General features: G+C 48.0%; 1 protein-coding gene across 1 annotated transcript; it reads right to left on the bottom strand.

Moving 5' to 3' along the window:
* Positions 1-1,551: 1,551 nt before the first annotated feature.
* On the bottom strand, positions 1,552-24,320 carry Lipg (lipase G, endothelial type). Its single transcript, XM_021150459.2, has 10 exons — positions 23,942-24,320; positions 20,205-20,386; positions 18,408-18,587; positions 17,187-17,298; positions 12,019-12,240; positions 10,905-11,147; positions 9,932-10,052; positions 8,711-8,929; positions 5,313-5,417; positions 1,552-3,555 (listed from the first exon to the last, which is right to left on the bottom strand). Exons 1-10 carry the CDS (start codon positions 24,036-24,038, stop codon positions 3,534-3,536), a joined length of 1,503 nt encoding a protein of 500 aa, XP_021006118.1. The 5' UTR covers positions 24,039-24,320; the 3' UTR covers positions 1,552-3,533.
* Between the last annotated feature and the right edge of the window lie 1,775 nt (positions 24,321-26,095).

A 26,095-nucleotide genomic window follows, 5' to 3' on the forward strand; every position in this document is an offset into this window, starting at 1 on the left:
CATATCAGGCTTCCATCAGCAAGCATTTCACAATAGCATCCAGGTTTGGTGGCTGTATATAGGATGGATCCCCAGGTGGGGCAGTCTCTGTTGGCCTTTCCTTATCAAGCATCTCTTTAGGAACCATCACATATGCTCTTGAAGTTTTAAGGAAGGAGCCTCAAGACATTGGCTGGGAGCTTATAGGAGTGCTCATAGTTGTTGTTACTGCACAGACTTGTTTTTGAAAACTACTAACAACTTTAAATCCGGATTGCACAGACCCAGGATTTGATATCAATCATGTTGCATGACTGAGTATATTGACACATGCCTCTAACAGCAGCACTTGGAGGCTGAGGCAGGAGGATCCCCGGATTGAAACCAGTCTGCATCACAGAGTGAGTGCTAGGTCATCCTGGTCCAGAAAGCAAGACAAATAGCAAAAACCAACTATAGACACGGAGGTGTAAACTGAGAAACGATTGGTTGGGCTCACCAACCACCTTGGGTTTGGTGGTATTAATGCAACACTGTATCGCTGTTGTGTGGGATAAGTCATTTGTAACTAAGCACTAGCCTGTTACTGTTTTTAAAAATATTTAAGGTGCATTTTAACATTTAATACCATAAATAACATCAAATTTATATAATATGCCTCAATTTAAAGTGCTACATCCATTTAAGATGACTGAAGATTGGTAAGCACAAGGACACGACCTGCACACAGCAGGGGATGCTGAGTTCAAGTTCAACCTGAAATACATACTGAGCGGTGACTGAGGAGATGTACTAAGACTCTAGTTTTAATTTTTTTTAAAAAATCATAAAATAAATAAATACTATGTAACCTAAAATTTGACTACAATGTATACTATATCTACAAAATTTTTACTACAAGACACCTTGGTTAAACAGCACCTTGGTTTATCTCCTTCCTCCAGGGGAGAACAATTTCTGATAAACAGATGGCAATATCCAATTTCTTTTCACATCCAACAACAGGGCTTTCAGCTGGGCCCACGGAAATCCCAAACAGAAACCCCGAACAGAATCAGAATTCCCCAGCCGCTCCTGTTAGCTGTAATTGACTTCTGACAACTGTCAGTCAGCCCCTAGAGGCTGGCCTCCTCTTTCTTTTCTCACCTTCTCATTGCGGGAAGCGGACCCGAAGGGAGACATCTTGGATGTCTCTAGTGATGCTATGGCTAGCTCAGTGAAAAAGCAAGCACTAGGTCTCCACCTGTCCCAGCAGGGACTTCAGCTCAATAGCGAAATCAGCCTCCACCCAGCTTAAGACACAGTCACCTGAGCTCATGCAACCAAACCTAGGTGTTCTCCGATGTCCCCTGATGTCCCACACCCTCCCTGTTCTTACAAACATCTACCTTCAGATCATGTTGCTTTAATTCGTACGCCTTTTTCCCCATCCATTAATAAACGTGGTTATCCACTTCCTGCTGACAGTAACTTGTCAATCAGAGACTACACTACAGTAGTTATGTCTCAAGTCCAAGACCTGGGCAGCCATACCATTTCCAATTTTAAGAAATGAGTTACAGGACAACTGAGAGCTGTATACTTTTTTATTTTACTATTAAATTTTTTTTAAATCTTGAAATCGGTTAAAGTAAAAACTAACCATAGATTTGTCTTTATACATTATATACACTCAAGAAATAAATAATGATCTGAGCATTTTCTTTTAAAAAAAAAAAAAGCAGCTGATATACAAACAAAGCTTCAAGCCAAATGGATAAATACAGAACCCACGGAGGACTCAGGTCTCCAATCTCAAGCTCCCATTACTAAACCCAAGGTGGAAGTCACAGGATGTACGGCCGTGGCTATCACATGGCAACAGAGCAATCACAGAAGCACTGGAGGGAGGGGGAGGCGGGGGGGGGCACTCTGTGTGAAGGGTCAACTGGTTATGTCGTCAAAACTTTGGCATGAAACAGTGATATAAAGTTGGTACAGTACAGATGCAAAGAATGTGCATGACAAACCAAAACACAGTAATCGCTCTCCCATCCCCCACCCCACCCCCCAGGCTGACAGCACACCCACAAAAACACAACCGTTCTCCCATGAGTTCTTCTGCTTGTATCTTAAAGAAAGGGTTTGGATTTTATGGATAGCATCTGAATCAAAAAACAACAACAAAAAAGTCCCCTGATTATCACATCAGGAACATCTGGGTAGGAAATAGCTGCAGACATCTTTATGGAGTTACAGAAAGGATTTCATAAACTTTGCCTCCAGGAAACCTTGCTGGGTCCTTAGCTCGCCCCCTCCCACCACCACCTTGATATATCATCTAAGCAGGTGGCTGAACTTCCCTAAGCCTTGACTTGGTAAAACAGGAATAACAGCTGCCCTGCTCCCTGCGCTCTAATTAGGCGGCACACACGCAAGCTGTCCGAAAACTACTAAAGGGTGTCTCGGGTGTCACATTTATCCATTCACATGAAGATCTAGAATAGGGGGCTTTCCTCCTGGAGCTTAACAGATAAGGCACTGATATAAAAGCAAAAGACTTCATGGGAAAAAGAGCACTGTAGCAACCATTATGCCAGCTCTGTCCACGGGGCTGGTCTCTGCACAGCAGGTATGTAGAACTCCTGCAGTACCGTATAGCTCCCTAACCAGCAGAGACTTGGCTCCACGGCTGTGGCCAGCATGCACGGTGTTCTGTTTGCTGTTCTGCTAGAGATCAAAGGTGGCCCTCAGAGGAAATGGTTCATAAAAGCCTCCGAGCCCAAGCTCTCTCAGCCTGTAGCCCTTGCCTTGATCCCATCTGTCTTTAACTAACACAGGCATTCTCTCGGGGGCCAGTGAACTTGAGAGATTCCAGGGATCCTGGTCTCGCTGGCTCCAAATGCTGAAGTTGAGTCATGTGTCTACACATGCCTGGTGCTAATGAGCTGAAGTGCCCAATAAATGTTTGTTCAGCCAAAGTATGAATAACATAAAAAGGAAATGCCAACGATGTGAACTTCAGAAGGTGCTCTGGAAGGCAGGATGAAATACCCAGAATAGAACCAGGATCCATCAGTACCTCGTGTGGGAGGGCAGCAGCCCCAGCCTGGTCTACAGTCCCCTCTCTATGGCATGAGTCAGCTCCTGAGGCAAAGACTTGTCACTAAGGTTCAGTGAGGCCAGGCAGCTGCCAACCTTCCACACAGAGCCACTTCAGAGCCTTGTGTTCCCTGATGTTGGACAAAGCCAGCACTCACCTAGCGACAGGAAGAGTACTCCCCCCACCCCCCGGAGTGTGCAGGGCTCTGGACACTCCAGTGCTCACACACAAGCTGGCCTCAGCTTCCTGAGGCGGCAACAAAGGTTTACAGTTAGAATCATCAGCAAGAACTTTAGCAGTGCACAGGCCTCTCCAGGAGAAGTCACAGTTGTCAGGGGAGACAGGATGAGCCCAGCAAGCAAGCTCCTCGTGGGGCTCAAGGCTGAGATTGTCCATCAAGTGGGTCTTCAGCAGTAACTTTTCCTCCATGTGTGTGAACAGTGGGGTGTGGACGCCAGGACTTCTTGGGTTCTCAGGCCAAGTTCACAAAGGGACTGGAAGGAACCATGTGAATACAATGTTAGGTCACTCACCAGCAAATGGGCAAACCTGTACCAAGGTGTATCTAATAAGATGTGAATCAACACACATGGACAGGCTAATTTATTGACTTGTTGGCCTTAGGAAGATAAAAAGATCTCCCATGAGAAACACCCATAGGAGCATGTCTAGGCTGCTGGGTGCACATGTTACAGTCAATGCATTTATGTGCTCTGCACAATACACACACACACACACACACACACACACACAGAATTATCAAACTTCTTTGCATTCAGGATTCTACTGTGGCAGGAAGGGAACAAGGCTGAGCCAAGAGACCTGAATTCTATTCTCGCCTACGGGAACTCCCTGAACTTTCGTCTCCTTATTGGTGAACAAGTTCATGTCAGGAGAGCAAAATCTGATGGCACTGCATGTGACTAAGGACACCAGGACTTCCCGGTGGCTCCTTCATTCCTTGGGTTCCTGTTGTTTTCTGTGCCTGACAGAGGAAATAAAGGGCTGACTTGTTTCCCAAAAAAGAAAAAACTGTGAACCAAGTTACATAAGCTAGCACTTTCTAAAACAAAATAGAAGGGATAGTACCTTATCCCTTAGGTAAGTCCTTGTGTGATTTACAGTCTATCAATGAAATTAATACTAAATACTAACAATAAACTAAATACTAACAAAAAAGGATTATGATAATGATAGAGGAAAATCAAATGAGCCTGCCCTAGGCTGCACCCCTTAGTGCGAGGGGGGCCAGTCTTCAGACCCCACGAGCCTGTGATTGCTAAGTGCAGGGTCTGCTGACAACTCCTTAACAGAAGCCAGATCAGCTGGGGGTGCAGTCAGGCCCACTGGGTTGGCAGATGGTCAATCACAAGGAATCCCTGAGCATGGCTTGCTTAGTACTTGGTACCTAAAACAGAGGCCGATGCTTCATCTGAGCAGGTGAAAGTTCTCTACTGAAATGAGCAGGCTTTCGTATAAAAGACCCATCATACGCCAGGGAACTTGGGAGAGATACTCTCTACCCCCAAGCCTCGGTTTTTCTCAATGTCCACAGACACAATAACACCTGCCTCCTGAGGTTGTTAATAAAAGTAAATGATCCTGTAAGCCGACGGATGCGGACAGGCACATGCGGCGTGCCCAACATTCCGCAGCAGGAGTAGCACCCAGTCCTGATGGCAAGGGGCAGGGAGTGAGAGTGGCTAGAGAGACAGCCTCTCTCCTCTTCAGAAGGTGTTTTGGCTTAGGTGGTATAATACAGGCTCCACGGGGGACTCATTGCCACACACCGCGACATGGGCCTTCCTCCACCTGAAATCATGTGAGTCTACACTGAGCAATGTGATACCACACAGGAGAGCCTCTCTGTCTGGCTTGACTCTACAAGAACACAAGCATTTCTATACCTCAAATCAGGGAGAATTAGGCACACCACCATCAGCTCATACCAACCTGGGTTCCAGAAAATCTAATAAATGGGCTTATATCTCACCTTCTCACCCTACTGCCTACTGCAGCCTAGTACCACCCTACGATGAAGGGTATGGATGCCGGTGCTGGGGACTTATGTATACATACAGGAAGCACAGAGAGAGTAAGACAGCGAGGGGCAGAGGGACAGCCGCCCTCCCTCAGGCCTCGTGGTTTTTAGCTTTGGTGTTTGTCTCTCACCCTCCACCACGTGAGTTTTATAAATGAGATCCTTTCATTGGTGGCCGTGGGCAAAGAGCACAGAGAGCGTGCTTGTTACCTGGTTTTGTTTTTCATTTTCCAGCCCTCCTGACACTTGTGAAACCACAGCTCCTGGCCAGGGGAGATGCTACTCTTCGTTGGGTCTTGAGTGCAAAATGTCACTCTAAGAGAAAAGAGAAGTCACTGTTGTTAGACAAAATCCTAGACAGTGCTTTCCAGATTCACATATGAGAAAGGGAAGGAGCCTTTCCGTGCGTGCGTTGTATCCACTACAGAGCTTTCAGGACGGCCATCATCATCAGTCACCGCTGTGGGTCTGCCTATCACTCTGCAGCACTGCCTATCCATTACACAGAACTGTCCATCTCGGCTGCAGGACCGCCCTTCACTGCTGGAGGACCACCCACCACTCCTGCAGGACTGCCCATCACTGCTGGAGGACCACCCATTACTCCTGCAGGACTGCCCATCACTGCTGGAGGACCACCCATCACTGCTGGAGGACCACCCATCACTGCTGGAGGACCACCCACCACTCCTGCAGGACTGCCCATCACTGCTGGAGGACCACCCATCACTGCTGGAGGACCACCCATCACTGCTGGAGGACCACCCACCACTCCTGCAGGACTGCCCATCACTGCTGGAGGACCACCCACCACTCCTGCAGGACTGCCCATCACTGCTGGAGGACCACCCATTACTCCTGCAGGACCGCCCATCACTGCTGGAGGACCACCCACCACTCCTGCAGGACTGCCCATCACTGCTGGAGGACCACCCATCACTGCTGGAGGACCACCCACCACTCCTGCAGGACTGCCCATCACTGCTGGAGGACCACCCACCACTCCTGCAGGACTGCCCATCACTGCTGGAGGACCACCCATTACTCCTGCAGGACCACCCATCACTGCTGGAGGACCACCCATCACTGCTGGAGGACCACCCATTACTCCTGCAGGACCACCCATCACTGCTGGAGGACCACCCATCACTGCTGGAGGACCACCCATCACTGCTAGAGGACCGCCCACCACTCCTGCAGGACTGCCCATCACTGCTTGAGGATTGCTCATCACTACTGGAGGACCACCCACCACTCCTGCAGGACCGCCCATCACTCCTGCAGGACTGAAACTGTTCTACAGTTTTGAAATGAATGGTCAGCCTCCCCACCAGACTCGAGGCCCCTACAGGACAGTTCTATGAAACATCCACTAACAACTACACACCAAAATCAAAGGTCTGGACCCAAGAGATTACTCAACAGTTACGAGCACAAGCTGCACTTAGAGAAGACAGACTTCTATCCTCAGCACGCAGCTCAGGCGAGCTCACAACCACCGGTAACTCCAGCCCCAGAGAATTCAATGTCGTCTTCTGGACTCTGTGAGTACCTGCACTCATGTGCACACACACACACACAGACACACACACACAGACACACACACACACACACAGACACACACACAGACACACACACACACACACAGACACACACACACACACACACACACATAGACACGCACAGACACACACACACACACACAGACACGCACAGACACACACACACACAGACACGCACAGACACACACACACAGACACACACAGACACACACACACACACACAGACACACACACACACGTAATTTAAAACTTAAATTTTAAATCTAAAAAAAGGTTCAGCACGTGGACAGCCAAAAGCATAAGAAAGAATCAAAGGCCTGATAATCATCATTTCACAATAGTTTGTGGCTGCACCACACAGCCTTCATAATGTGATTACCACACTGATGACTGACAGTATTTGGACATTTCACCCTGATGCTGAGACAGGGGGGAAAAAATACATATTCTAGACCTTTCCTCTGGAGTTTAAGCACCGTTGAGCCTACGTGTTTATAAACTATATATATATATATATATATATATATATACATATATATATATATATGTGTGTGTGTGTGTGTGTGTGTGTGTGTGTCTGTATGTATAAAGATAGATAGATAGATAGATAGATAGATAGCTTATCTCATTCATGATCAGAAAATGTGACTTAACACAATGCCAAGAGACCTGCTCCCATCTCACAGAATGGCAACAGTGTCCCATTGTGGGCAAGGAAACAGAAGAGGGAAGCTGTAACGCTAGGGCCAAGAGAGAAAACTGGTCCAACCACTTTGGAGCGTTAAGTATCGATAGACTACATCTAAGGTTATTGGATAAATTCCATAGACAACATCTGAATGTTTAAGACCAACTCATAAATGTCCAATTGTGGGAAATCTAGATGCATCTAAACAAATTCTACATACTGCTAATGGGTATAAACAAAAAGTACCAGTGGGTGTAAAAAACAAAAAGGAAGGAAATACATTACCATTAGTTAATGCAAACTTCCCCTTCCACCTGGTTTGAAAGAAGGGAGGGGCGCAGAATTGACGACAAGAGCTTCTGTGACCTCTGGCTTTTGAAATCCTATATCTGAATTCAATATGGGAAATTGCTTGTATTTGTCAAGTCTCGATAGTGAGCGTTTACTGTGTCTGAAACGTTTTGCTATAATCATTGTGTTTCTGCTACCGCACCTGTGAGCGCAGGCTGCACTTAAGACTGCAGAGGACTAGAACAGGTACAATTACAGAGATCACAGGCTGGGTGCTTACAGCTCCCCTCTCAAAACATTGCCAATCCCAGGTTCCTAGACCAGACACTCTAAGAAAGGATTTGCTCCCTTTCCAATGCGTCAATTCTCTCCCTTTGCTGCCAGACGATAGACACAGGAAGAATTATGGAGACAACGTCAGAGGAAAAACAAAAAGGAGATGGCTGGCATCCCCCAACCTGAGGCTGATGGTGGTCACTGCAGAGGTTGGAGGAGAAAACCCTCCTCTGCTGAGGAAGGTCTCCCGGGCGACACTGCCTTTGAGCCCTCCTTGGCAGGGTTAGAGCACAGCCACAAGAGTTGACATATAAAGATCTGGATCTCCCAGTTTGGTGTTCAAAGAAGTCAGAGGCTGCCAGCTGGCACAGCAGAGTGGAAGTTACAACCCCAGCTGTGACTTGGAGCCTCTGGAGACCTGACAATGCTCTGGAAAGTGAGCTCTGGACGGGTAGGTTCCATGGAAGACATCACCCACGGACCCAGATGCTCCAATCTGCCCAGAGAGTCCTGACCAGAGAAAGTCCACTTCCTCGAGGTTGGCACAAGACTGGGCGCACAGAACAAGCCCTGAACTCCAGACAGCCCTTGCCCATCCCGTCCTCCTGAGGGGCTGTGATCAGGACATAAGATGTACAACAGTTTCCAGAAGCCCTTATTTGGGAGTCATAGTCCTTGCACAGTCAGTTGAGGTTTCGCTGGTGGCTCTGCATACTACTCGAGCAAGGAGGAAATGCAGAAGAGCCTGGTGCTCTCCTCTCACTCAGACGGACAAGGGCAGGAGCACTTACTTGCGCTGGGTTTCCCCAGATTTGACACGAATTCGCCGGATGTACAGCTCCCTCGAGGGGTTGCTGGGTTGAGACAGGTAGTTGCGAAACTCATTCCACAGGTTGTACCAGGAATGGGCTACCCCCTCCCAGGTAAGTCGCATCTTCAAGAGATCGCCCAAGTCCTCCTCAGTGTAGACCAGGAAGGTGTTTGTGGCATTCAGCTCAATCTTCTCCACTCTGCAAGGTGAGACCGAGGCTGATCTCATTCCCCTGCCCCTTGGGAAACTGCCCACCTCCCACCCTCCATGCCCCCACCTCAAAGGACCATGGACTATGACATGGCCGTGAAGCTGAGTTGCACTCCACATGACAGATAACTCTGCCCAAAGAGCCCGACTTCTTATCAAAACCATTCCCGAGAAGTTCTCCCTTTGTGCCACTAACTCCTAAGAGACAATACAAGAAGGACAGAAAAAAAAAAAGAAGACACAAAGTCACCTCCCTAAGGCAAGCATGCTGTCCCTCAGCTCAGAGGCTACAGTCTCACCTTCTCCCTCCCTTACCCTTCCTCCTCTTCCAATTTGCATGGGCTGCCTTGCCACATCAAGCTAGCAATTGTAGATGGTCTAGCCTTGTCTTCCAGCAAGGCTGGGCCCTTACAAGTATGACTCTAGTGGCCTTCCTTCCTTCCTTATTCCTTGCTGACAAGGCCCCACTGTATTTTTCAGGCTGGCCTGGAACTCACAAGTTTCCCGCCACCACCTTCCAACTGCTGGGATTACAGGTTGCATCGCCACACCCAGCCAACATCACTTGGCAGGAGGATGCTCTGCGCATGGTGGGAATTCAACCAATCACTACAGACTTCTACAAACCCCTCCCACAGATGACCACTACAGAAGACCCAGGGATGACATATAGTCCCTTAAAGCCTCTGGTGTCAGGCGTTGCCTGAGATAAAACAGCCGTCTCTGGGCAGCTGATCCAGCAGTTTCTCACACAGCTGACTCATCTCAGGAGCTTTTCTCCCTGAAGCCCTCTGAGTCAAGGACTTGGAGAACACACAGTAGACGAGAGGAAAGAGAAGACACGGATGCCAGCTAGAACCACCCTATTCCTCCCCCGGGCAAGCTGGCTTGTCTCTCCTATGCTTCTTCCAGTGCCTTCCTTTGCACTCTCAATCTTGGGCCAACTCGTTCTTTGTCCTGAATCGGAGTTGCCCAGAACGCTCGCACTTACATTTCCAAGGGCAGGTTCTGGGAGTCTGCGTTGCTACCATACAGGGTAATGTAGAGGGTGGGCTGGGTGTCCCCACTGTTATTGTAAGAGAACATGTGAACTTTCAGCTGGTAATGGTAAACTGCAGAGACAATAACAGAGACCTCTGTGAGCCTTGCTTGCATCTCAAGAGTCATACAGCACACTGAATTTTAGAGACAAACATCCTGCTAGCCCAGGCTAGTCTCAGCCTGGCTCTGGTCTTGCTCTGCCTGAAAGCATAAAAAAAAATCACTGAAGAAGGACCCTGACCTTGGCAGTCAGATGTTCGGACACTTGGAGCTATTTATTTTCTTCTGTGTGACACTGGATTAGGGACTGAGGTACAAACCTCTCTGAGTCTCAAGGTCTTCCTGTATAAAACGATGTTTCACAAACTATTGTAAACAGGTTATTAAAGTAGAAACTATTCAACCAACCATCTGGGTACATTGTTTCACATCTATGGAACATGAACATGCTTTGAAAAACGAAATGTGCCAGGGGTGGCTTAACGCCTTTAATCCCAGCACTCGGGAGGCAGAGGCAGGGGTATTTCTGAGTTTGAGGCCAGCCTGGTCTACAGAGTGAGTTCCAGGACAGCCAGATACAGAGAAACCCTATCTCGAAAGAAAGAGAAAGAAAAATAAGGAAGGAAGGAAGGAAGGAAGGAAGGAAGGAAGGAAGGAAGGAAGGAAGGAAGGAAGACCAAACGCAAGGTAGAATTTTAAGATATTGATACTGATGGTTATGGGGTAGTATCTATATCACAAAAGGGTCCTTACCCTGGGTTTCTATGGAGCCACGTTACTAGGGCATGCGTAATGTGATCTGATTGGCAATAACTTGCTACAGCTAAGTAGACCACAGCTCCCCTGAGCTGCTACTACACACCCTGCTCTTCAAGAGAGTAAAAAAAGCCTAAGGGGCACTTGGGAGCCGGAAGGTAAGTTACCTCTGAAAGGCATGCCAGCCCGGGTTTTTAAATACATTTTGCTATTCCTCTTCTTTCTCATTTTCTTGGCATTGTAGCCAATGTTATTACAACGGTTCTTCCGGCAGCTGAGGCAGATCCCCCTTTTGAAGCGGCTGGAGTCCGTGCACTGGAAGGCAAAGCTGGGCTTGTCCTGATTCACCAGAGAGTCGACAAAGAGGTGTACGGCTCGCTCGTGCTCGCATTTCACCATCTCTGAGATTGCTGAGGAAAACACGGGACAGAGAGCACGTGGGATGAGCCACCACTCAGTCAGTGGTCAATACACACTCATTGGCGCCAGTTAGGTTTGTTAAGGCTGGCAGTGGGTGATTCTTAACACAGGCTCGGGGGTATTCCAAGCTCCTACTAAGATACAGAGGAACTGAAGACCACTGCAACAGTAACGGTCCACTCTGTGAGAGAAGGCAGCAGTATTTACTCCAAGAAACAGAGAGAAGAGAGTTCATATACTAAAAGTGATCTGAATCCCCCTGGACCCATGTCTGAAGGGATGGGCATCAACAGGAGGCTGTCCACCGGGAGTGGTGGCACATGCCTTTATTCCCAACAATTCAAGGCAGAAAGATAGGAGAACCTCTGTGAGTTCGAGGCCAGCCTATTCTACATAGCAAGCTCCAGTACAATAGAGACTACAGAGACCCTGTCTCAAAAAAACATTAAAACAGACAGGAGAGGGAATAAGATTGAGTACCAAAGGGCAGCTATGTGGTAGTCACTAAGCCCTAACAGCTGTCTGGGTAGAAATACCATGCTGGGCATGGTGGCACATATCTCTAACACAGAAGGCAGTGGGAGGCAGATCTCTGTAAGTTTGAATCCAGTCTGGTCTACATTTCAAGTCCCAGGCCAGCCAGGGCTACGTAATGAGACTCTGTCTCAAGCAGAAGGAAAATTAATTAATAACGACTGTGATTTGGAAGCAGGTGAATGTTAACAGGCAAGCAGTGTGTGTCACCACTGTGGGAAGAGGTAGGAGTGATTAATTGAACTCTGTTAACTCCACTAACAGCTCGGGCTGACTCACAAGACGGATAGAGTGAATCCAGCACCAGACGGACACATAGAGACTCACTTCCATATGCAAAAGATCCGATGACATCATTGAATCCACAGCCTGGCTGGAAGTCACCGCCATTGGGATAGATGTCAATGTGACCCACAGGCATCCGAATCCCAATGCTCAAGCCAAAGGAAAGCGTGTAGGTATGCAGGACGTCCACAAAGTCTGCATCGTCCGGGGACAGCCTTCTGTTGATGTCCACCCCTTCAAACATGGGACCGGCGGGATCCAGACCTGCAGCAGAGGAAGCCCAAGCGAACTTAGTGTCAGGGTCAAGGTGCTGCGCTGCTGAGTCTTGCGGTAGAGTCCACGTGTGCTGAGGGAAGATGCTCTCTAAGCCAGATGCATCAGGAGAGCATGTGGGGAGGCAACTGGTCAAGTGTGCACCACAGGGTGTGACTTAATGCTGACTTCTCATTCTGATCTAAACAAACATAGCAACATTGTTTAAAAGAAAGAGTGAGCCAGGCAATGTTGGCCCACGCCTTTAATCCCAGCATTTGGGAGGCAGAGGCAGGCAGATTTCTGAGTTCGAGGCCAGCCTGGTCTACAGAGTGAGTTCCAGGACAGCCAGGGCTACACAGAGAAACCCTGTCTCGAACCCCCCCCCCAAAAAAAGAGTGAATGGGAGCCCCCACACTCTCACACCCCACCCCACCCCCAGCAAAGCATAAATGTAGATTGGTTCTCCAGGTGACCCTAAAAGTCAGTGGCTTGTGGACCAGACACTGAGAATTTTCTCTAGTCTTCAGGATCATATATGAAGTGGAACCTCGGGCCTCAATTTATATAGCTCATGTTATAAATAAATAAATAAATAAATAAGAGATTAAGAACTTAAGAACTTGTCTGTATATATATACAATTATCAAACTGTGATTGAATGAACTGAATTTGTCCCAATCAGGAAGGCTCCTTGCTCTACAGATGAAAATAAATAAATAAATAAATAAATAAACAATGCGGAACAAGTTAAGCAGTAAGAAATGGGCCCTATTTCATCCTGAGCAATGTTGGACCCCGGGAAGTGCTTTCATCACCGAGAAACGTCTGGTTGATTTCAGAAGAAATTCCTGTTTATGGCACTTGTGGGTAGGAGAACTAGCAGCATCTACTGAGGACAGGCCAGAGATGCAGATACACATCCTAAACCGTGTCACATGGCCCTGACGCATGCGCACAAACGCACACATACACCCACAAATCTCCATGGGCCCCACAGAGCAGCATTTCCCAGACTGAGAGACCCTAGTCTAGAGACACCAAGGCCTGGAGGTGATATGGCTGAAAACTCACCTCATTCGTTTTGTGTTGTTTATTATTTATTTATTCATTTATTTTGGGACAAGAGCCCCGGGAGCTGGCAGAACGCTAACCAGCGCCACATGCTGCAGCCTCCATGCCTAAAAGCAGACCCTTCCCACCAACCTCTCTGCAGCAGGGAACTGGCTTCTGTCCAGTTGCACACCCCACACTCTTGTAGAACTCACTGTATAAGCCACACTGGTCTTGAACTCTCAGAGATCTACCTGCTTCTGCTGGGATGAAAGCAAGCGTCACAACACCCAGCCAATCCACATCTTGGAAAGAGGCAATGGGCGACAGAACCATGTTCCCCAGATCAGGTCGAGGGAACGGTGAGGTCACCGGGTGCGTGTGAGAAGGTGGCTTTAGGACAAAGGCAGAGCTGCTTTCTAGAATGAACAGACTAAGATTCACGGCTCATGGAAACGTGTGGAGGCCAAAACCAGCAAGTGAGAGAAGTCTAGATGGTTTTATGGGTGACCATGGCAGAAAGGGATCCCAGGCTACTTAGGGCTCAACCCTAGCCCAGGACCAGAAGAAAGATGGCATGAAAGTGTGCCCTTCCAGGATGGTCTCCAGTGTCCTGTTTGATAGGCTGCAAGGCCACATTGTGGCACAGAAGCGTCTCCCTGCCTCTCACCATGTGCACCGAAGGGGAAAAGAAAGAAGAGGAACATTATGCTTTGCAACCAATACAAGAGAGGGGCTCTTTGCTTGGCGCAAACAAAGGTCCCCACCAGACGGGCAACTCCATGGAAACGAAGCTGGGCTGGAGGAATGCCGACAGCTGAGGGGGCCTCCCAGGCCAGTGTGGGGCCTTCACCTACCCAGACTGAGCCAGCTCCCTGCTCGGACTGTGTGACACACATCCCTGGCCCACAAGCTAAGGCGAAAAGTGACATGATCTGATTTTTTTATTATTATTATTATTACTATATATTATATCTATACTTTTAGATAGTAGCTAAGGGCAGGCCCTGAAACCTAGTAACCTGGCCTGAATCCCAGATCTGTGACTTAATATTGGGCAAGATATTGGGCTAATTTTTGAATCATCCGGTCCTCCTTCCCCCATCTGTGAAAGCTGCAAGGTTACTGTGTGGCTTACAGATAGCATGGAGGAAGTACCATATGCTTAAGGGTTGGATGTTAAACAACACCTATCCTATAGCCTGCCCAGGATGCAAACCTTGGTCATACAGTCATACTCTTTTTTTGGGGGGGCGGGGGGAGGAATTCAACGCAGGGTTTCTCTGTGTAGCCCTAGCTGTCTTGGAACTCACTCTGTAGACCAGGCTGGCCTCCAACTCAGAAATCTGCCTGCCTCTGCCTCCCAAGTGCTGGGATTAAAGGCATGTGCCACCACGCCTGGCTTCAGTCATACTCTTAAAAGAATCTACCTGCTCAGTTCTTGCTGATCCAGTTAGGAATGCATGACCTCTTCCCTCTGCTCCACAGATTGCTGTCTGGAGCTGTGGAAGGTTCAACTTCTGCAAAACCCACACCCTTGAGCCAAACAAGCCTGGGACTCAAGTCTCTTAAAGGCCCTGAGCTAAGGGCACCTGTGGTCTCTGCACGGTGGTATCACTACACTACCCTGAGGCCTCTTCCTCAGCAGTTAGCACTCAAACAAGCAAAATGAACTGGGAAGCTCTGTTGCTAGCCCTATCTCTCCTCAAACTAGAAACAGGGGAAAACCAAGTCTTTGGTTTGTCCTTGTTCCCAAGGACACATTGGACCTTGATCCTGGTAGAGACCACATGTGTGCTACAAGTTTGCCCCTGGCTGACCCGGCTCTGGAACACTGGAGAATGGCCACACAATCATGGCCTCCTTTGGACAGTTCAAGCCCCTGTACACTACAAGTCAGGAGGAAGGGCTCTCGAGCTACGCTGGATGGAATCACTGGCTCTAAAGGAGTTTGTATGTATATGATTATGTGTGCACCCATTAGATGTGTGTACACCTATTAGACTATGTGTGTATCTATTAATCTGAGGGTGTACACACCCACCAGACTCTGTGTGTGCACCTATTAGACTCTGTGTGCACCTATTAGACTCTCTGTGTGCACCTATCAATCTGCGTATACACACCTGTTAGACTCCGTGTGCACCTATTAGACTCTCAGTATGCACACCTATTAGACTCCTTTCCACCTGAGTACTGTCTTAAAATAAAAGCACTACAGGGAAAGATGGTCATTCCTTTTCTTCTAGGTGCCCTCTAACTGTGACTTAAATGTGTCCTCCCCACAAAATTCATGGACAGAAAAAGTAATCCCAGATTATCCATGGTATTTGGGGGTGAGATGTTTGAGAGCCAATTAGCATCAGAAAAAGTCATCAGGGTAAGATTGACAACTAGATTCTAGTGGGTTGGGTTTTTTTGAAGTAATTTATTTTATTATTTTATTTTATGTGCATTGGTGTGAGGGTGTCAGACCCCTTGGAACTGGAGGTACTGTCCTGGAGACAGTTGTGAGCTGCATGTGGGTTGCTAGAAACTGAACCTGGGTCCATTGGAAGAACAGACAATACTTATCACCACGGAGCTATCTCTGCAGCCCTGATTCTGGTGGTTTTATAAGAGAAAGAACGACCTAAACAAGCACGATTGTTCTAGTTAATCATGAAATGCCCTCCATCATGTTAGCATGCAGCAAACAGATGCCAGGAAGGAAAAAAAAAAAAAAAAACTTCCTATGCACTATAAGTTATCCAGTCTGTGCCATTCAACTATAGCAACAGAAAGAAATCTAAGACCTCATCCTTAGTGTATTAGGGATGAGACGGGAGCTAGGGATGGATGGCTGTAAAGTAATGCTGGAAGGAGAAAGAAGGTCAGGGGAATAAATTTACCAACAGCCTTAGTTGGAGGAAGCTCTCTTGTGTAACTGACAGCCTCCAAACAATGAATAAAGGATCTTGGACATTTTACCTAATCGTTGAATAATTTAGTCCAAATTCAAGCATTAAAAAAAATCCATTTCAATTAAAAAAAAAAGTCTCTTTAATTACAAAATTCAATGACTCATTCTGCACAGGTCACAGTTACTGATAAAGAAACATCCTGAACCCTGGAAAGTGTCAGCCGATAAAGTAAGAGAGCAGAGGCAGGATTCAAAGCAGACTCTACCACTCGCTCCTTTCTCAACTCTCTGGAATCTCAAGGGTAGAAACCAAAACTGAACACTCAGAAGCTTGGAAGCCAGGGCAGGGCCCTTTGGCTCCTGCTTTATAGTTCTTAGCTATTTGGCCCTAAGCAAATTGTCTCACCTCTGCCTGTTTCCTCTCCTCGTGAACTAGATCAGTGGTTTCCAAACTATGTTCCTATTTTCAAAGACCTTGGTATTTCCCCACCTTGAATTTCTCCCAGGAAGGAAAAAAGTCAGAAAGGTATGGCTAACACAGCTTATATATATATATATATATATATATATATATATATATACACATATGGAATATATGTATATATATGCATATATATACATATGGAAGGGCACAGCTAACACAACTCATATATATATATGTGTGTGTGTGTGTGTGTATAGGTAAACACACACATACATATACACATATATATAGTATATATATATATACACACACATACTTAACACACATATAGATAAATATATATATTTGTATTATATATACATATATACACATACAAATACATATTTATATATATATACATACATATAGATACACACATATACACACATAGATACATAGATATTTATATTTTTATATACATGCATATAATACACACATATAGATACATATATTTTTATTTATATATACATACATATACACACACACATATAGATACATACACACACACACACACACACACACACTGGAAGCAGATCTTACCAGTGATCCTGCCCACTGTCCCTTTCACAAAGTTGCCAGCATATCCAGCCACGTGTGCTCCAAGGCTGTAGCCAATCAAGTGAACGTTCCCAAGAGAGAACTCTTCCTTCTCCTGCAGAAAATCGTCGAAGAGTATAAGCTGAAGAGTGTAATCCTGAGATTCCAGGGCTACCAACAACTCAACAAGCCCATCATGATAAAAGAAGGGTCATGGGGTCATAGGCATAAGACTCCCTGTAGCATTGCCAGTGTTGCTGGCATGCAATATGGATGGTCCACCAGGGCAGAAGGTTCTAATGGACTTGGTGTGGCTCTTGAAATGCCCAGGAGGTGGGGTGGAAGATGTGACTACAGGTGTCGCGCCTGACCTTTCCTCTACAAGCGAAGAATGGTTTCCTTTCTTTGGGGCAGAATTTAAAGGACGCAGATGCATCAATGTAGAAGTAAAGGACACCAAAGGACACCACTTTGCAGACCAAAGTGCCAGCTGTGGCTGCAATGACCTGCAACCTACCTGTACCCTTAGGCTTTGACCTCTATATTCTACCCCCCAAGAACTTCTGACTCCTCACCTTAAACTACCTGGTTTCCTACATACAGTGTTCCCTTTTTGGGGGATGCTGAGGTGAAACTCTGACCTGTGGCTCAGAAAACACTCTCTAAAGCTTGTCAGAACAAAGAATGACCACTCGCAATTCTTACGCAGGATGCTGCCAGGACTCATAGGATTCCCGGGTGAGAGGAGAGCCAGGCTGGAAATGCTCAACCCCTGTTAAGTCTATAAGTCTCAGGCAAGCGGTTAGCTTACAAAAAGTAAATCAAGACCCCCAGATCTGTTTTCACACACTATTCCAAACAGTGCAGTGGCTGATCTATCTAAAGCAGCCTCCTTGCCATCCCTTAGCATGGCAGCCGTCTTTGGCTCTTTCTAATTAAGAGTGGCTCCTGGCCATTCACAACCACCCCGAGGGCATTGGCTTCTAAGATCAGGAACTCATCTCCCGCAAGACTTTTTTTTTTTTTAATAGCAAATAAAGTAACAGAGGAACCCAGGGATCTATTAATAATTAAAAGGCTCTGGTGAGGGATTTGAGGTAGTTCGTGCAGGGCTTTAATTTAGTAAACTGTAATGCTAGAGATTTTGATCATACTTGAAGTTCACAGTGACAACGCGTGCTCTGCAAATGTTGGGGAAGATGCCTCCCTTTCATCTCCGCTTACCTGCAGCCAGTCAAGCATCCCAGCTACTCTCTGTCCCACCACCCTGGTGTTATTGACTGCATCCGTGTACAGCTGATGAGCCAGGGGCAGCCAGTCAACCACCACTACGTTAGCATCTTTCTCTCTCATCTGCAGGGCTGATACAAGTTTATGCAGCCAGCTCTCAAACATACCACTCATCTGCAAAGAGAACAGAACGATTATTCTCCTTTTAATTCTCCTTCTGGACTTGAGAAATCCCATGCTCCTCTCCCCATCTGATTGATCCTTCACATAGGCTGCGCAAGTCAGCCGAAGGCAGAAAGGCTTGATGCTTCTTCCCCACCTCCCCTCCACTGCTCTTCATAGCTCCAGTTTCCCATTAGAATATTCACAGCTGATGTGCTGTGCTACACTGCCCTACTCTCTTTTGCATGGGTGTTAGTGATGATGGATGGTGGCTTGATGTTAATCTGAATCCCTCTCTCTGTCAGGCAAGTGGCCTGGTCCCATCCTTCAGGGAGCTGGAGAAGGTTGCCTTGGAGAATTAGCTCCTCCCTCGGAGATGCAGGGAGGCACTGTCACTCACACCAAGTTAACAAATGAGTCCTTCCCCACAGCCCATCTCTGCCATCCTCTTGACCCCGGAGTAAGAAAAATCCACCCCTGGAATCCCAAACTAGAACTCAGAACACATCCCCCCCACACACACACACAGAAGCAACATTATACATGATGACTAGAAGCAGTTGTAAACCGATCCACATGTACATTATCAAATAAATAGATTTTCTGTGCTTAGCCTGGGAACCCAAACACTATTTACAACTTCCTTCTGTGGGAAACTGCCATTCCAAGTTCCAAACACATTACAAAAGAACTTTCTGGAATGCTCCCCACTTGTAAGCTGCGGGCGGTTAGTATTTGCATTTTGACAGGAGGACCTTAGAGAAATTCAAATGTGAGATTCCACTCGTGTCCAGAGGGATGAAGACAGACGGACAGACAGACAGGCCCTCAGTCTTCTCTTCATTCACTTTAGGAAAGTAGACTCCTACCCTTCCAAAACCCCCAAGCCCGACGACCCCAACTGTTGACAGTAGATCTAAAGCCCCAGCAAGAATGTAACGGATATGAATTTCTCATCATTAAGCCGAAGAACGTCCCCTCCCAATTAGTCCAGGCAGAAACCTGTTCACTTAATAGCGCCATTTTCCTACAGACTGTCATTATATGAATGAACAAATCCCTTGCTGGCCAAGGGTTTCTGAAGCTGAGTGTTAAAGCCCCTTTTTGTTGAAGTTTGTCATGGGCCTTTCAATGGAAATTGCTCAGCTAGGGCACATAAAGAGCCCAGTGCCTTTAAACGGGGCCATCTCTATGCAAACAGGAGGGCAGCATGCCAATAGAAGCCAGCCAACCGGGCCAGCTGGCCCCTCCGAGTCTCTGAGCCAGTTACTTGCTTCAGTTCAGCTCTGCTCTTGGAGTAAGAAGGTTCCCCTCCAGGCAGTGGTTGGCCAATGTAATTAAGCATAATTAGAGCTCCTTCAGAGCTAGAGGAGTTGGGCTGCCTGCCTCAAGAGAACCACTTTCTGAAAGCCCATTGCATGCCAGCCCTAAATGCCACCCTGCTGAGTCCAGATTACCCCCTCTGAGAAGCGCCCATTACATTCTTCACAGCTGTCCGAAATACAAGCAGCCCACAAGGAAGGAGGGGGGGAGAATTTGGAATCTGGAAGCACCGCTATTCTTTCTAATTGACCAAAACAAAAGGAATCAAATCTTCTATAAAGCTGCAGAACCCCCTCCTGGGCTCACCGTCCATCCATGAATGATGAAGAAGGTTTTGGCTGTCATGTTGAAGCCACAGTTTTCTAAGAGTTTGCTGTCACCAAGGGAAAGATTACACCCTTCCTGCTCTGGGTCCTTAGAAGTGCGGATGTGAAAAGCCACAGAGGGTCTGGCGGGAGCTGGTACTCCAGTGGGTTTATGATGCTCATCTGGGGAGAAAGAGCAGGGTAAATACTTGTGGTGCTTGGAGTTGTGAGTTCGAATCCAACCTTGAGCCTTTTCATTTGGATTTTACTGTTTACACCTACTGAGTGTTTCCTCTTTGCCTCCTAAGGGAATCTAAAGCTACTATAAATCCAATATCTCAATTCTCTTCAGTGAGTATTAATTAGTCATTTGAACTAAATTCTGTAGCTCAAAAGTAAGTAGCTGTCTACCATACTTCTCTTTATCTTTCCCTACCAAACTGATGTTGCCTTCCTTCCCTCCTTCAAATTCCTGCCCTTGGAGAGTGGGTCCTCTTTTCCTGGAATGCTGAAGACCAGTCAAGTCAAAAATCCAGAAATTTTCAGATTTAAAAAAAAAAATCTTTTTGGCCAGGCACAATGGTATGTGCCTATAATACCAGCACCCCAGAGGCAGAATGAGGTGGAGGCAGGATGCCTGTGTATCCTAGGCTAGCATGGGCTAGAGAGTTCCAGGTACATGGGAATATGTCCTCATCCATTCCCTCCTTCCCCACCCCCACCCCCTGCCCTATAGGCCTGGTGGCTCACACCTGTTCAAATTAGTTCAAATGACTAACTTCAGCACTTGGGGAGCTGAAGCAAAAAGGATTACTAGCCTGAGACCAACATGAGCAACATAGTGAGATCCAGCCAGCCAGGGCTTTATAGCAAAACTGGGGGAGGGGGAGGGGGGTGTCGGGGAGAGTGACAGTGACATCAAAGGGGGAGGCAAGCATTGTGAAACATACCACACATTGCATGGCAGCCCCAGCAGAGTCCTAGGTATTCCCCCAAGGACCAAATGTACTAATGTTTTTCTGCAGAGAAACATAGGACAACTCACACGCTAGAGAAAAAATTACAAAGGTTACAAATAGCTTTCTCTGGGGATTTGCTGCCAGTCCAGTTGAGAGCATATAAGGTCAGGTTTTGCCCTGCAAGTTCCCAAGTTCCAAGTTTTGAGAGGTTTGGGATTTTGCAATTGGGGGTAAAAGGGTATTGACCCACTGTACAAACGACTTTTCTCTGGTATTCCCATTGGGTCCTAGCACTTACTTCAAAGACCTTACACATTCTCGGGGGCTCTCTGCGGGGGCAACAAGCACCAGTTTGTTACTCCAACAGCAGAAGCCATGGGAAAATTCCTCCGAGCAGCAAAGCTGTCCCTTCCTGCTCTCTGTCACAGAGAGTGCTGCCCTTTCCTGCTCCTAGGACGCGGCACTTATGGCCATGATGACATTGTCATTTAAGATAGTCACTAACTGACCCACACTGCTACCATCCTGACCCACTCCTCCAACCATCCTAGTAAACCTCTCTCGATAATGGATCAGGCAAAGAGAGTGTACTCAGCTGTTACCCGGAAACCTCAGGGAGAGATCAAATGAGCATCCCGGAGTTTACTTAAGCCAAGAGTTAAGACACAGAAGGATAAGCCAGTTCTTATAAGTAGCACAAGGCTGTAATCACAGCTATTATGAAGGCTGAGGGCAGGAAGACAGCAGGCTGGAGACCTGCCTGAGGTACAGAGGGAACTGAAGGCAAGTCTGAACAATTTAGCTAGCCCTGGTTTCCAATTTTTAAATAATAATGAGCAATCATAGCTGTAAGGGACAAAGGATGTGTAGCTGTGCAGTACAGTGTGTTTAGTGCATGCTTACGGCCATGGATTTAATCTTCAGAATCTAAAAGGTACACAGGGAAATAGGGAGTGGACTCAAGACAGCTGAGTGCCTGCCCGGCATGCACAAATCACAGTTTGATCCTTAGCACCATAAACCAGGTGTGGTAGCTAGCACATGCTTGTGAGTCTGAGGCTAATCGAGGCTACCTGAGATACCATCCCCTACCCCCAAGGGAGAACAAAAGGAGGAAAACGGCAGAGAAGCCATAGCCATGGAGACACAAGGGGCTGGGGACATATGCTACACATAAGAGGGATAAAAATCCAAAAAAAAAAAAAAAAAAACAGCTCAAGACACATGACCCGAACACGGGTTAGCTGTCATGAAACTGAAGCCCCAACTGGCAGAAATTTGAGCTAGCAACATTATCAGTTCAGTCCTCCAACCCCGGGAGAGAGAGAGCCATTCTCGCAGAGAGCAGATGGGGTAGCTTAGGAAGAAAGGGAGCTGTTGGCCTCCGGAGAGAGAGTGAAGCTAAACCCATCCATAGATAACGGAGGACCACCCTGATTCCCCAGCTTGCTCTGACCTCACCTCACCGCAATCCACCTTGGTTCCTACAACTTCAGGTCACTTTGGCTTCTGGGCCTTCACGATAGTTCTTCACTCAGATGACCCTCTCAGTTTCTTGCTGGGGGAGGGGTGTCAAGTTCTAGATAAGGCTCTCCCTGACCACACGATAAAAGGTGCCCCCCCCCGACACCCCGCCCCCCGCAAACGGACAGTTTAACCTCCCTCCTCAGCTTCATTTTCCTGCCTCATTCCTGAGTACCCTTTGCATACATTAGTTGGAACGGCTGATATTAGATCTCACAAGGATAAGGACTGCAGTCTATTCTGCTCCTTGCTGTCTTCCTCCACCACCAAGAGTCCCTGGTACTGGGATGCAGTGATACTTTTCAAACGAATGGCACCATCCCCTCAAGACTCTGAACTACCAAACACAGAACGTTGAAGGAACTTCAGATGCGATGCCACCTACCTCAAGTCACCCTTCAAGCTAACACTAGCTAGGAGAAGGTTGGTTCGCGCCCCCGCCCCTTCCCCCCCCCCCTTCTCTTCCAATTTAAGCTCCCAGGTACCCGTAAAGTAACGTGGACTCCTAGCTCCTGGCGCTCTCTCTGCAGACTAAATGAAATGATAGGACTTGGTTTGCGTGCTCTGGGACCCTCCACTGCTTAACCAGCTCATGCTGGCTCTGGGTGACCCCTCCCTCACTTCACCAGGGCAGGCTGCCTCCAGTGAAAGAGTGTTATTCGGAACCAAAGAAGCAAGAGCAAGATGCTAAAGAAAAATAGGGGAAGGGGGAGAGGAAGGAAGATTATTCGGGGAGGATGTCACAGTCACAGACCAGGTGTTCCCTACAAGCGATTGTCAACCTGAAACCCTCCACCTTAACTTCCAAGACACCTAAGCATGATGAAGGGGGGCCGGGGTGGGGGTGAGAGGCACCGGAAGTTAGAGCGCTTTCTAAGAATCCTCTAGCCTCACTAACCTCCAAAGACCAGACAAGGTTTAAAACATGATATAATTTAAGGGCGGCTAGAAGGCAGCTCAGCTAGCCAGACAAGCTGGGAAGGAAGCACAAGAGAGGAATCCAGCCCACGCACTCTGCCCGCCGGCAGCCTCCAGGACGGCTTGCTAGCGGATGCTCTCATCTGAAACGCCGAGACAAGTGGCCTCAAACACCCAGGAGGAGAACACAGACAGAGCAGTGGGAAAGGATTTCGTTGGGACCTAGAAGCACTGAGAAACTAGCTACGCACCGCGGACTCGCTCCACGGGCTGCTGAGTGAGAGCCCAGCGCAGAAGAGAAGGGGGAAGAAGAAGAATAAAAATAAATTCACGTTACCTCGCAGCGACCCCTGGGGACGCAAGGTTGTGATACTTCCCGCCGGGAAGTAACAATAGACGCTCCAAAAGCCGAGCAGGAAAACCGGGTTTCGCATCCTTTCCCGCCACGCCCCCTCCTCTCAAGCAGGTTTTTGGTTTGGGCTTTTTTGTTGTTTTTGTTGGTTTGGTTTGGTTTGAAACCACTAAAACCTCCCAGAGACTACAAGTGGACAGGCCGGGTGTCGGCCAGAAGGTGATGGGGTGGACAGCTGGCAGAACCTGGAAGGTTGGTAGCGCTGCGAGCGGCGACCGGGAAAGCGAGCGTGTGGAGGGACACGCTGCCCAGCCCGACCTGTCCTCTCCCGGAGCCGCTGAGAAGCCGGGACTCGCCGCTGTCACACCGCGAACTCCAGGAGAGGTACTTTTTTAAAGTATTCTAGTCATCTGACCCATCGCCAGATGGATATTTGCATAATTTATTCCCGTCTCGGGACTCTGATTGGTCACACCTTCACTGACGCCCAAACCGAGAACTTCCCAAAGTTTGAATGAAAGTGCCACACACCCACCACGTGGACGCCTGCAGGGAGAAACTAGCTACGCACCGCGGACCCGCTCCACGGGCTGCTGAGTCGCCAGCCTCCCCTGCTTCCTTTCCAATTCCCGAACCCTCAGATCCGCCACTCGCCCCCTGGATAGCGCAAAGGGATATTTCTCCAAAACGGTACTCCCACTGGAGAAGAGATCCGGGAAGACGGGAGGTCATCTTCTCCAAGATGGGAGAGCCAGCCAGCGCTGGGATGGTCACTCCGCACCCACGACTGAGGGTGGGGATAGGGGGGAAAAACACCTAGTGTTCGTTCCATCTTTCTTTACAACAGCTTTGGTCCAGGGAGCAGCATTGTGATGGCAGATCCAGGAGCTGTGGACTGCTTTTTGGGGTTACACAAACCCCACCTCAAATACCTCGTTTCATTATTAGCTACGACACTCGGAACAAGCCCGTTCCCTCACCCGCGATGTAAGGGGCTAACAGTTCCTGAGGCTTAGGGATCCTGGGGAAATGGACTCGCTCGCCTAGGAAAGCGCTCAATTCGGGTAGGCGTTCTGTTGTCATTGGGGAGTCAAAACGGAGTGTCACACGTCACCTTCCCTGAACCCAGAAAGGGTCTAAGACACCTGGCCCAACCTCTGCCACGCGCCCCACTTCCCAGTGAGTGGAAATTAAGCATCCTCCTATCTATGTTCCATCCATCCTTTCCTCCCTCTCTTTAATCTGGATCTCGTGTCTGTGAGCCACGAGCGGATGACACTGTAATCCGGAGTCTGTGCTGAGTTCCTGAGTCTGGGGCGGTGGCGGAGCCAGTGCACCTCCCAGCCGGTGGCGATCCTGAGCGCCAGGCTAACTGGAACTCGCAGCCTCGGGGCTGCGCGTCACCATCCACTCTCCTTCAGCTAGGGGAAAAAAAAATTGCTCTACTGGCCACGCCCTGGACCACTGGGGGAGACCGTCCCACCGCTCCCCGGAAAGGAGAACCCCTGCAGCAGCCCCGCACCTCCTTCCTCGCTAGAGTGAGCGACCGTTGTGGGGGGGGGGGAAAAAGGGCCCTAGCGAGTCAGTCCTGTTCTGTGACTCTGGCTGCCAGGCGAGCACACTTCTTGGCTCACGTGAACTGTCGCCGATTTACAAGAAGTAGATTGGCTGTATCTTTTGAGTGTAAAACTCGCTGTGGTCTATCTGTGGGAAAGTTGATATCACCTCCAGTCCCCACCCCACCCCCAACCCCCACTGGCCCTTTTCCATTGGCAAGCTACAACACGGGCCAGGTGTCACCTGCACTTAACAGAAACAGGAAACAGACTGGCTGCATGCATCTTTGAAGAAAGTCGCAGTCTGTCTCTACTGCCCTAGGTTGGCCTTGGCCAGTTGTCCTCTAGATATGAACCTTTGGCAAGCGTTACTAGCTGAATCTTTATAGCTAAAATCAGGGGCTATCCTGTGTGTGTGTGTGTGTGTGTGTGTGTGTGTGAGAGAGAGAGAGAGAGAGAGAGAGAGAGAGAGAGAGTTTCTTAAAGTCTCCATTAGCAGGGGACAACTACGGTGAAAGGATAACACGAGCGCAGAAATCCCGCAGCAGCCTTCTTCCAAGCTCTTTCTTCATTTTATCACGTT

The sequence above is a fragment of the Mus caroli genome, unplaced genomic scaffold, assembly GCF_978045245.1.
Source record: "Mus caroli unplaced genomic scaffold, Mus_caroli_1 scaffold_19, whole genome shotgun sequence".
Lineage (NCBI taxonomy): Eukaryota > Metazoa > Chordata > Mammalia > Rodentia > Muridae > Mus > Mus caroli.